The sequence below is a fragment of the Sinocyclocheilus anshuiensis genome, unplaced genomic scaffold, assembly GCF_001515605.1.
Source record: "Sinocyclocheilus anshuiensis isolate Anshui unplaced genomic scaffold, SAMN03320099.WGS_v1.1 scaffold603, whole genome shotgun sequence".
In the NCBI taxonomy this organism is placed as follows: Eukaryota; Metazoa; Chordata; class Actinopteri; order Cypriniformes; family Cyprinidae; genus Sinocyclocheilus; species Sinocyclocheilus anshuiensis.
The window spans coordinates 67,174-79,983 of record NW_015551055.1 but is presented as its reverse complement, the minus strand read 5'-3'; the positions used below and the strand labels follow the sequence as shown (position 1 = coordinate 79,983).

General features: G+C 37.7%; 1 protein-coding gene across 1 annotated transcript in view; it reads left to right on the top strand.

Moving 5' to 3' along the window:
* Positions 1-11,911, top strand: part of LOC107661953 (stromal interaction molecule 2-like) — a 45,855-nt gene extending 33,944 nt beyond the window's left edge. The window contains exons 4-12 of the mRNA XM_016451773.1: positions 2,603-2,714; positions 3,555-3,670; positions 4,474-4,651; positions 5,312-5,489; positions 6,822-6,983; positions 7,477-7,577; positions 7,668-7,906; positions 8,255-8,435; positions 11,301-11,911. Coding sequence (XP_016307259.1) covers positions 2,603-2,714; positions 3,555-3,670; positions 4,474-4,651; positions 5,312-5,489; positions 6,822-6,983; positions 7,477-7,577; positions 7,668-7,906; positions 8,255-8,435; positions 11,301-11,841 — 1,808 coding nt within the window. The 3' untranslated portion in view covers positions 11,842-11,911. The remainder of the gene's footprint in view (positions 1-2,602; positions 2,715-3,554; positions 3,671-4,473; positions 4,652-5,311; positions 5,490-6,821; positions 6,984-7,476; positions 7,578-7,667; positions 7,907-8,254; positions 8,436-11,300) is intronic.
* The last annotated feature ends 899 nt before the right edge of the window (positions 11,912-12,810 follow it).

Here is a 12,810-nt window from a genome sequence, read left to right as displayed (position 1 = left end):
GCAGTCTGCTCTGATTGGCCAGCTGACCCAGTGCATTGTGATTGGCCGAACACCGCAAGCACTCGTCGGAAATGTAACGCCCCTTACCATAATCGCGAGCTTCATCTTTCAAAATTAGTGATGGAAATTTTGATTATTTCAAGAAATTCGTTCATTTTCAGTTCGTTCACCAAAATGATTCGCTCAGATTCGTTCACTGATTCGTTCAGTGACCATTTCTTCATATTACATAAATACGCCAGCAGGTGGCGAAAACCTGCAAAAAAAAGCAGTTAGTATTATTTTATTTTACATTTCGTTCACGAACGAGATATGTACCAGTTCAGTCATTTCATTCACGAACGAGATGTACCAGTTCATTCAGCTCACGAACGACATGTACCAGTCCATTCAACTCACGAACGACATGTACCAGTTCATTCAACTCCTTCACGAACGAGATGTATCAGTTCGGTCATTTCGTTCACCTTAAAGAAGTCTCTTCTGCTCACCGAGCCTGCATTTATTTGATCCAAAATACAGCAAAAGCAGTAATATAGTGAAATATGTTTCTATTTGAATATATTTTAAAATGTAATTTATCCCTGAATGAAAATAAAATAAAAATACTGACTCCAAGCTTTTGAATGGTATATGTATAATTTTACAAAAGCTTTTTATTTCATTTGAATGCTGATCTTTGGATCTTTCTATTGGATCTTTCTTACTGTTCAAAAAATGTTGACTGGTAGTGTATGTATGTAGCCTATGTATCACACTCATATCACATCTTGTTTTGGATAAGAATAAAACGTCAGGTCCGACAATATCGTGTCTTTTTTTATTTAAATCTAGCTTTATTCGCATTGGGCCATGGAAACCTATAAACACACTTGACTTGACTTGGCTAAAAAATCGCGGGGGACGAATTTACGTTTTATTAAAAAGTGTTTACGCATACACTCATGGCGTGCAGCCGCGCACACACATTAGGATAGGTTAGATTCCTGCCTCCGTTGCGAGTCCCTATCAAGCACTTTACCAATTCATCTACTCTCTTCTTCTCCTCCTGCCTTGCTCTTTGGCCCGCATCACTCACCGCAGAGCAAGCCTGTTCTTGATAAATCTCCTGTGAAAACGTGGGAAAAGCCGACGAGGAAGAAGTTGGGGTGATGCGATCTTTATATAGGCGGAGCAAAATACTTCATCGCTCCGTCTATAGCGCATTGTGATTGGATGTTTACGCTGTCAATACAGGAGACAAACCAATGGGCCACTGGCTGCTCGCTGTCCATGCGTGATGGTTTTCGGCAAAAAAACATTCTGTCGGCCCCATAAAATGCCCGGTATGCCCGATTACCAATCCAGCCCTGAGTACATCCCAATTTGCTGCATAAATGTAGAATTCAGATGATGACAGTTGTGCACATATATTGGCTATTTTAGCTATTATTCATTTGTTATGAGTAACTATATCTTTTGTTTTTTTATCAATTAAGTTCATTAAGCTTAAAAATTCATAATAATGAAAAATGGTGAAGTACCTTTTATTTTTAAAGTATTTAATTTACTGTATTATTGAAATTTATTAAAATTAATGTTTATTAAAATATTTTTTTAAAGTTTAAAACTGAAAAAAAAAAGTTTAAAACTGTTTTCTATTTTAATATATTTTATTAATTTATTCATGTAATGGAAAAGCTGAATTTTCAGCTTCCATTCTTTGATGAATAGAAAGAACAGCATTTATTTCAAGTAGAACTCTTTTGTAATATTACAAACATCCTTATTGTCATTTTTGATCAATTTAATGTGTCCTTGCTGAACAAAAGTTGTCATTTCTTCAAACAAATAAAAAAATAATAGAGAGGATCAACATCCATGTTGATCCTGGGGACAAAATTCCAATCAACCAATCAGAATTGAGGGATAAGTTTACAGAAAATATCAGTTTTAGGCTTACATCCAGGGTTAGGTGCTTCTACACCTTTTATTCAGCTATCATTTCTGTCTTATTTTAGGGATAAATTCTAGTTAGGGTAGGGATATGGTCTGTGTTTTTGGATGGTAATGTTGTGCCAGGATGAAAAAAATATGTTGGTCCAGGAACATGTCTTACTATCTCATTTGCTTTACTGATAGCAGAGCACAAGCTGCATTAACTTACAAAAGTTTGTGAAACCTGACGATCATATTATCCAGCATGATTTGATATGATCCAAAGAGCATCTTAAGCTTCAGTGGAAGAACATCTGAGCATCTGTACAAACAGTAACTTGATCAATTTCCTTAAAAATGACAGAAATAGTGCAGAATCTGAAATATTTTTCTTCATTCTTCAGGATGTTTTTTCCTTCTTTTTCAGGTTAACCTTCTGTTTTATTACTGATGTACCTTCATTGATTTAGGAAAAAAAATTAACTTAAATGATTTTAGCAAATGGCTGCAATATAACAAAGAGTGAAAAATTGAAGGGGGTCTGAATACTTTCCGTACCCACTGTATATATAGTTATTTTTTATTTTTTTCAAAACATGTTGAAGGATTGCAAATTTGTCATTAAAATATGTTACAAAATATGTTACTCGCCCTTCTCTTTGCTCTTTCTCTCTCTCTCTCTCAGTGCACAACTGGACACTGGAGGATGCAGTTCAGTGGCTGAAAGTGTCGGTGGAGCTTCCTCAGTACGAAAAAAACTTCAGAGATTTTAAAGTAGATGGCAACACGCTACCTCGGTAAACAAATGCACACTTTTGTCTATTCATCATGGACTTTCCACTGACTCGCATTGTTTTTATGCGTAGTTATAATACTTCTACTCCTAAACCAATCACAGCCTTACACAAAAATTTTTTTTCATGTATGCATTATTTTTTAAGCCACACTTATGTTAAAGTGTGATAGAAACTAGAGTTGAAACTAGTAGAAGCCTAAGTAATACAAGTATCTTAACTATCTGTTTAAAAGTAAAAAGGTGTGTCTTTAACACTGATATTAAATGCTTATACACCAATAAAAAAAAAACACAAAATGTGAGTTTTTAGCAGCAGTGCTTCCCTCTAGTGGTGATGATGTGTCATGACACAGACAGTAAAGATGTGCATGAGCATTGGGGGTAAAGAAAGGTTTAGGGTGTTTAGTTTCCTCTCACGGCCACTTCTCCATGACTCATGAAATGATGTCACAGCAGCAGATCACCTTTCACCTGCAGCTATACTTAGTATGTGTGTGGCAGCACATGTGATCTTTCAGTCATCTAGTACTTGCTTCTTAAAATTAGTCCTTTGAGCTTGAACTTGCAATTCATGCACACACACACATAGTCACAGACTGTGCCCTTCATACATACCAGTTAATTTCACGGTCACGGGATAGTTTTGCAGTTAAAGGGATTTGTTTTTCACCCCTAAGATTTTCATAGACATTTCAGAGAGATTTATTGGAAGCCCTAGCATTTCAAAGTAAAGTTTGAAATCACAAACTGAGCTTTTTTTGTTGGTAGAAACTGGCTGATTTTGTGTGATCTTGACATATTCTTACTCCTTGACCTGCTGTGTTTTTCCTTTCTGTTACAGAATAGCGGCCAATGAACCGTCGTTTATGTCAATGCAGCTAAAGATATTAGACCAACGACATAAACAGAAATTAAATCTAAAAGCATTGGACGCAGTGCTCTTTGGACCTCCACTACGTGAGTTAATGCACATAAGCTGGAATAAGACTTGTTAAATAGTTTATGTAATGGGATAGTTCAGCCCAAAATGTATGTTGTTCCAAACTTTGCTTTCTTGGAATACAAATAATGTACTATAATGTCACAAACAATCTCGCTCTTTTCAGTGCAGTTAAAATGAATGAGAACGGAAGGTTTTTACGGTTTAAAAAGAATGCAGTAGCAACACAAAAGTGTCATAAGTAGTCAGTATGACTGCACTACCATTCAAAAGTTTGGTGTCAGTAAGATTTTAAGATTAATACTCAGCAAGGACACATCAAATTGATCAAAAGTGACAGACTTCTACATTCTGTTCTTTTGCTGTTATTTTGAACTTTATATTGATCAAAAAATCCTAGAAATAAATTACAAAAATATTAAGCAGCATAACTGTTTTCAAGATTGATAATAAGAAGAAATGATTCTTGAGCACCAAATCAGCAGATTAAAATGATTTCTGAAGGATCATGTGACACTGAAGACTGGAGTAATGCCAGCTGAAAATTCTGCTTTGCCATCACAGGGATAAATTATATTTTAAAATATATTAAAAAAGAAAACTGTTATTTGAAATTTACACTATTCAGTATTACACAATATTTTACTGTACTTTTGGTAAAATAAATGCAGTCTTTGTGAGCATAAGACGCTTCTTTCAAAAACATTTTTAAAATGTTATATTTTTGCACAAAGCTATTGTATAGAAGTATTTCTTTTATTGAAATATTTGCTTGCTTAGTGGGTAAACATGCTCTCTCTTTTCTCTCTTTTTCCTCTAGGTCCTCACCATCACTGGCTGAAGGACTTTGTTTTGATGATTTCAATCATCATTGGTGTGGGAGGCTGCTGGTTTGCATACATACAGAACAAATCATCTAGAATTCACATCTCCCGGATGATGAAAGATCTGGAGAGTCTACAGAATGCTGAACAGAGCCTGATAGAGCTACAGAGCCGGTGAGAGAGAAAGCAAATAACAGACAGTGAGAGAGAGAATAAGAGCACGAAATATTCTATCATCTGTTTAACATCATATTGCATTTCTTGTTATGAGAGGGCTCATTAAGCTTTTCTATAAGTACCCTCAAGGGAAGAGTTCATCCTAAAAAGAAAATTCTGTCATAATTTGCTCACCCTCATGTCGTTCCAGATCTGCATGACTTTCTTTGTGGAACACAGAAGGAGAGACTAGCTCCAATATGACAAAAAGCACCATAAAAGGTGTTCATGCAACTCTCACACAAATTTCTGAAGCTGTAACATAGCTGTATGTGAAGAACAGAATGGGTTTTGCTGTCTTCACCCACATCCATATGTCAGTACAATGAGACCCCTTGCCATTGACCATTACATGTCAAGTATGGCATTACATTCATAATGTGATGACACGACACCTTTTTTTTGTGTTTTTCTTGAGCTCGACAGCCTATAACCCTTTCACTTGCATTATATAGAAAAGAGTGGTCATGATTCTGTTTGTTCTATTTTCCTCTGAAGTCATTTAGGTTTGGAACAACATGAGGGTGAACAAATTATGACAGAATATTATTATTACTATTTTAAATTGCAACACACCAGATTTCAGATGTGACTCAAATTTCTCTGTGGTTTCATCAGGCTGGAAAAAGCTCAGGAGGAGAACCGGACGGTGGCGGTGGAGAAGCAGAACCTGGAGCAGAAGATGCGTGACGAGATCAACGGAGCAAAGAGAGAAGCCAGCAGACTGCGAGAGCTGCGAGAGGGGGCTGAATGTGAACTCAGCAGACTCAAGTACGCAGAGGAGGAACTAGTGCAGGTAGGAACCAATATAAATCAAAAATGCCCTTCATAGATTTAGCCTTTAATGTGATGACCCTTACACAAAGGCCCTGTCTCAAATTGCAACGTAAACGCATAGCGGCTGCAAAGGGGGCACTCACGAGCACCCTTCTGAAAGCTAAAATGATGAATGGGACTTAACAGACACACACATGCGGCGGGCATTGTAAGTCCACAAGACTGCAAGTGCATGTGAAGTCTGCCATTTGGGACAGGGCCAAAAAAGAAGTTCTGTTGTGTGAAGTGTGCTATTAGTATCCTTCTTTTAAAACTAAAACTAAAAATAAGAGAGTATACTTTCAGTCTACTTGGCTTATACAGAAAAGTATGTTTCGCCTACACTTGTTCTTAATCTTTTAATCGAGATATACTTAAGAAAAGAATAAAGTATTAAGTATTCCAAATATGTTATGCTTCAAGTTCAAGTGTAAGCCTGCGCTGCAGTTATGTGCAGTTATCTAAATGCCCAAGCTCTTTAAAGCTGGATGGATCCTGATTGGCTGTCACTGTTTTTATTGTACTTCAGCTGGGAAAAAAATCTTTGTGAAAGTGATTCCAGCACTATCATTCCTCTGTGAAGTTATGGTTATAGTTGAGGTTATACTTTGGTGTGAATGGGCCTTAAATATGCATTGAAAAAAACTTATCCATAAGTATCCATAAGCCAGTAACACTGACAAACAAAATTCTACATCAAAATATTTTTATATAACAGTTTATTAAAAATCCATTAACAGATAAAACGAAAAAGTAAGGATAAACAAGAATACTACTAGTACATTGATATTAGTGTATCCTACATAAAGTATTCTTGGAAAATATACTTGAACTTTTAAAAGAAAAAAGTACACTTCAAGTATATTTTATGCTGCTTTTTGTAAGGCAAGCCAGACTTTTGACCACACAGTAAGCAGCCTAACATTTTCCTTACATGATGCATATATGAAGGGGGTAAATCTGAAATGAATGCTACCACAATAACTGACCAATAATAGACCGATTTATGTAGCAAAGTATGAGCTATCAACATGATACAGTAATGTTAAATATATTTTCTCAAGCTATTAAAATGACCTTGGGGTCTCTAAGACTCGAAACAGAACAGAAGGATTAATATAGTAAAATGTAATTAATTACTTTTTGTCCAAAACGTATTATTTCCTGAAGTTCATCATTGGATTTCTATTGCCTTTCATCACAACAGCCTTATTCGGTAAATACACCCCTAGATGGATGCAGCGTTCCTCAAGTTGTGATGTTGTAATAAATTACAAGTTCCACAGTGTTTGTGTTTGTTGGGTATTTCCAGGTGCGAATGGCACTGAAGAGAGCAGAGAAAGAGATGCAGTCAGATTGGTCGGTGCCAGAAGCCCTGCAGATGTGGCTTCAGCTCACACATGAGGTGGAACTGCAGTACTACAACATTAAAAAACAGAATGCCGAGCTGCAGCTCACGGTCGCAAAGGACGAGGTGATTTATTGTTCACACTTCTTGTCAGGGCAGGAAATGCTTGTTTGACCAACAGATTTTAAAGTTTCAGGCCAAATAGTTATTGGATCTTTGAGTCTATGAAATATTTACTTAACATCAGCTATTATACATTAAAAGTGAAGTTTCATTTTCAGTTTAAATCTACCTAAACAAACATCTCATTCACATCCTCTCTCAGTGACTAACAAAAATGAAGCTGAAACTTTCCCCTGTTAATTTAGATTTCTAATGATGTGGTTAAATTACTTTTTAACTACATGGTTTGTTTTGCCGTTTGTTATTTGCATCTAGAACGAGTCATCAGCAGTTAAGCTAAAACAATTAGCAGTCACTGCAGCAGGAGAGATGAGCTTGCGTTCAGTACAACCAGCAAATGTGCAGATCACACACGAGTCAACTGGTGCATTTCCATGCAATGTCATTGTATTTTCATTACTTGTGTGTTTCTATGGTCATGTTGTGTGAATTTCAGGCAGAAAAGATCAAGAAGAAGAGGAACTCTGTGTTTGGTACCCTACATGTTGCACACAGCTCATCACTGGATGAAGTAGACCACAAAATACTTGAGGCTAAGTAAGCACACATAATGCACATGCACTCGCTAATGGTTACCCGCATTAAATGAAAGCTTATTAGTGTTTTTTTTTTTCTTTTTCTTTTTAGAAAAGCTCTATCAGAGGTCACAGCCTGTTTGCGTGAACGTCTTCACCGCTGGCAGCAAATAGAGAAGTTATGTGGCTTTCCAGTGGTTCATAACTCTGGGCTGCCCAGCCTCACCGCCTCCCTGTACGCCGACCACAGCTGGGTGGTCATGCCGCGGATGTCGGTGCCACCCTACCCAATCGCTGGCGGGGTGGACGATCTCGATGAGGACACACCACCAATCATTCCACAGTTCACCTGTAAGTTCCCCTCTTTAAGCCCAAGATTGTGTGAAATGTTCTAAAAATGCGACTTTAAATTACATAATTTTTAACTAATGTATATCTTATTAATGTGCAAAAACTTTTCTTTCTAAACCATTCAGATACATTTAAAAACAATGTAAGACATCGGTTCCATACCAGTTTCTGTTATGGAATAAAGATCTTTATTTCATCTCAAAATTTTTTTTTTTTTTTTTAAATGAATGAATGAATGAATTTTAGAACCTGTTAATCATGAGAACTGGTCCCTAAACTAAAGTCTTACTTACTTTGTTATGATAAGTATACCATGCTAAGGTGCATAAAGATGTCTTTTCTACACAGCTCCTTTGATTCGACCTCCTGTGACCCACAACAGCAGTGTTTGTCGTTCCCGCAGAAGTCTTCTGTCTCAGCCCTCGTCCCTTTCTCCTGACCCTGACCTGTTGTCTATGGCCTCGGCCCCACTGGCCTACAGACCCGAGGGAGACGATGATCACATCTTCTTCACTGTCGAAAGGAAAGGGTACGTCAGCTTTTCTTTGTATATATTAATTAATTAATTTAAAATTCTGTACATGTTAATTTACCTATTTACCTTTATAAAATCACATTTATATATGAATAATTTCAATGAATGCACGGTTTCGGTCAAAAGTTTGGAATAATTAATATATATTTTTAATGTTTTTGAAACTCACTTATACTCACCAAGGTTTATCTATTCGTCAAAATACAGTAATATTGTTAAATGCTATTGCAATTTAAAATAACTGTTTTCTACTTTAATATTATTTTAAAATGTCATTTATTTCTGTGATGGCAAGCCATTACTCCAGTCTTCAGTGTCACATGATCCTTCAGGAATCACTTTAATATGTTGATCTGGTGCTAAATTATTGTCGTATTGATTATTGGTGCTCAATTATTAATAATGGTTCTTACTATTATCAACGTTAAACAGTTTACGCTACTTAATATTTTTTTTTGTGGAAACTGTGATACATTTTTTTTTCAGGATTCTTAGATGAATAGAAAGTTCAGTGAACAGCATTTCTATGAAATAGAAATAACATTAATGTTCTTACTTTCACTTTTGATCAATTGGATGCTGATTCGGTCTTGCTGAATAAAACCATTAATTTCTATATGAAAAAAGTACTTAAACCAAACTTTTCAATGGTAGTGCATCACAGTTTCTATTCAGAGAAATAAGTATTCTCAGTGACAGCGACGTGTAGTGCAACATCTTACACAAACTCAGCTGTTAACGGACAAATGAATGCATGTATGAAAGTTCATTCTTTTTCCATCATGTTTGGACTTAATGTGTTCGTAACATTGCCAAAGGTATTCTAATTGTGGTTTGGTAAGTGAATAATGCATTGGTAAAGCTGAAGTGACACTTTTCTAAATGTGTGTTTGGACTATACAAATAAGTTCCACAGGAGGAAAGAAGGGTGGGCCACACCGTGTCCCCTGACTGATGGAAACAGCCAGTCACAGCCTGGAAATGGAGAAGCACCAGTTTGCAATCTCCTCCTCATCAGAAAGAGATAAAGGTACCTTCCCAAAAGACACTCACTGTTCTGAGTCTGAGCCCTGCATGGGTGAGACGATAGCAGATCCTGTCAGGGAAAAGACGCTAACAGAGCAAGTTCTGAGTCTGAGTACTGCAATGGAAAATACGTTAACAGATACACTGTTCTGAGTCTGAGTCCTGTTACCAGGATCCTGTCAGGGAAAAGACGCTAACAGAGCAAGTTCTGAGTCTGAGTACTGCAATGGAAAATACGTTAACAGATACACTGTTCTGAGTCTGAGTCCTGTCAGGGAAAAGACACTAACAGAGCAAGATCTGAGTCTCCGGCCTGCAAGGGTGAGACACTAACAGATAAACCTCGGTACTGAGTCTGAGTCCCGAAAGGAAGAGGCAATAACAGAAACAACTGTTCTGAGTCTGAGCCCTGCAAGGGTGAGGCAATAGCAGATCAACCTTCGTTCTGAGTCTGAGTCCTGTCAAGGAAAGGAAAGGACTGCAACAGATCACCAACGTTCTGAACCTCTGGCCCGTGAGGGAAGAGGCAATAACAGATACGAAGTCCTGAGTCTTCAGCTTCGAGGCAGCAACAGATACGACCACGTTTTGAGCCTCCAGCCTGCGAGGAAAGAGATAATCTACATTCAGACTTCATTCAGAGTCTTCCTCCAGCGAGACAACAGATGCAGCACGTCCTGAGTCTCCATCCTAGAGAGACAAAGCGGATTGACCAAGTTCTGAGTCTCTAGCCCAGAGAGGCACCAGAAGACACACAGACATCTGCAACAAGGTTCAACTCCGGCGAGCAGACCTTCACTCCAAGGTACCTTTGCTTGCGTGTTCCAGGCTAAGGACCTTCTGCACCTACTCCAGGGCCACATCTGCATGTTCCAGATTTTAGGACCCTTTGGTGCTCCAGAAGATCAGCATCCTCCAGCGCTTCGTGTCCAAGGCTGTCGAAACGGATTCCTGCTCCTTTCCCCGCTGCATTGCTACCAGCACAACCAGTGGATGAAGTCACTGCCACTGGACTGCTCACTCAACTACAGAGAACGTAACTATCACTTATCCAAACCTCTTTCAGAGACTTTGGCATTGTTGTATATTATCAGTATATGATTTTCTCATTTACATTAGATATTATATAGCTGATTGCAGTTGATAACAAATAATCTTTCCCGTATTTGTTTGATGCATAATAAGGTTCTTCACCTTATTTCTTTCAGAGTAGCAACAGTTTATCTTTCCAGATAACGTAGCTCTAACATAGCAACACCCAACATAATCACTTGCATTTTATGCATCTTATGCACATTATTCCTATTCCATTTATGGTATTCATTTAGTAGTTGTTGATTACTCTTGTCTATCTTTTGTTAATAAAATCTATTTTATTACACTTGTGTCTTCCTTGTGTTGATGATACAGAAAGAGGTTCTACAAGTTAGAGATCCCACCAATCTTTCTTATGTGATGTACTCATAACCACACCTTAAGTGACACGTGATCCAAATATCATAATGTCATTGGTGACGCGAGTATTCATCACTACACTATTTCGCCTCCCTAGGTTGGCGAAAGCAAAATTCACTACACCACAAAATATTAGTCAGTGAAAACTGTCTTCAACATTTATTATAATAAGAATAGTTTCTTGAGCACCAAATCAGCATATTGAAATGATTTAGACTGAGTAATGGCTGCTGAAAATTCAGCTTTGCCATCACAGGAATAAATTGCATTTTACAATATATTAAAATAGAAAACATGTTTTTAAATTGTAATAATATTTTGAAATATTAATGTTTTTACTGTATTTTGATCCAATAAATGCAGCTTTCTGTCACACAGGGATCTTCAGGACACATGCTCAGATTCAGATTCTCTCAGTTCCTCTTTGGGCAGGAAGCAGTTCTCCGGTCCCTCTGTTCAAAGTACATGTGCTACAGGCATGGAGACCCCACCACGTAAAATCTCTCGTGAGGAACTTCTTCTCCTGGCGCAGGAGGCCCAGGCTATCGCCATGGAGACCTTACCTTCTTCCACATCCTCCCCTTCATCTCCTCTTGACTCCTCCTCCATTCACAAGGGCTCCCCTGACCTTACCCACTCTTCTGTCTTCCCAGAATCTCAAAGTTTAACCTTTCATCCTGGCACCAAAGCTGTGGCCTATAATGGCATTCTGGAAAAGTCATACAGCATGGGGCAGCTGCCCGCTAGTGGGACGCCTCCAGAGGGACATTACCCCTCCATTAGCTCCCTCGACATAGAAAGCAAATCTATCAAGGAGCCCAAGCAACTCCAACCCACCTCCTCCCAGGACTTTTGCGACAATGCAGAGAAAAAACGCTCCAAGATCAAGAGCTTGTTCAAGAAAAGCAAAAAGCTGTGAGGAACAGTAGAGAAGAAGAAGAAATGGAGAGAAAAGAAGCCTTAAAATAAAATAAATGAGGGTCAACCAGAAGCCAAAACATTTTTCAGTTTCTTTGTCATTTTTTATTTTTATTATTTTTTTTATATTTAAATGGAATGTAGCTTCATCTGGGTACAGTCATAGGTTGGAAGCCTTTTATGGTGATTTTTTTAGCCTCACACGTATGCCTTTGAAGGCCAAAAAATGTCATGTTAGCATTTTGCAGAACATGGCCTCTTCACTGTCTTCTGTTAAGTGTCCATTTTCTATAATGTGCACCCTAATGATGTCACCAGGATTGGTGCAGGAAAACAGACTAAAACAGAAACGGAATAAAAAGAACAGTCCAATATTAGCCAAATCTCCAAATTGTGTAAAAAAAAAAAAAAAAATAGACTTTCCTGGAAATATGTCTTAAAGGGAGGGTTCAACCACCAGTGAAAATTCTGTCATTTACTTTCCCTCATGCCACTCCTATTCTGTATGCAGTAGTTTTTTATTTATTCATTTTTTTTAATGGGGCACAAAATAATTTTTTGAGGAACTGTTACACAGTTCTTGCAATACAACCAAGGTTCATAGTGACCAAGGGCTGTTCATCTCAGAAAAACACCCAAAAGCAGCGTAATAGTAGTTATACAACTCATGTGCTATATTTCAAGTATTCTGTACATCTGCATTTAGTTTTTTCTGTTGGCCTACGTACAAATGCATCAAATGGATGTGTGTTTGACTGTTGCACCGTGTCTCACTGTTTAATTTACAGGAGTGACAACTGCATTTTACAACTGAATGACCCCCGAAACGTGCAGGTAGTGACAACCACATTTACAGAAACTCCAAACACATTATCTTGAAAATAAGCCACATATCAAAATATAGCGACTGGCAACTGCCTCTTTTATTAACTCTGGATCGCTGGAACTGGATCGCTTTATGAGCTGATCC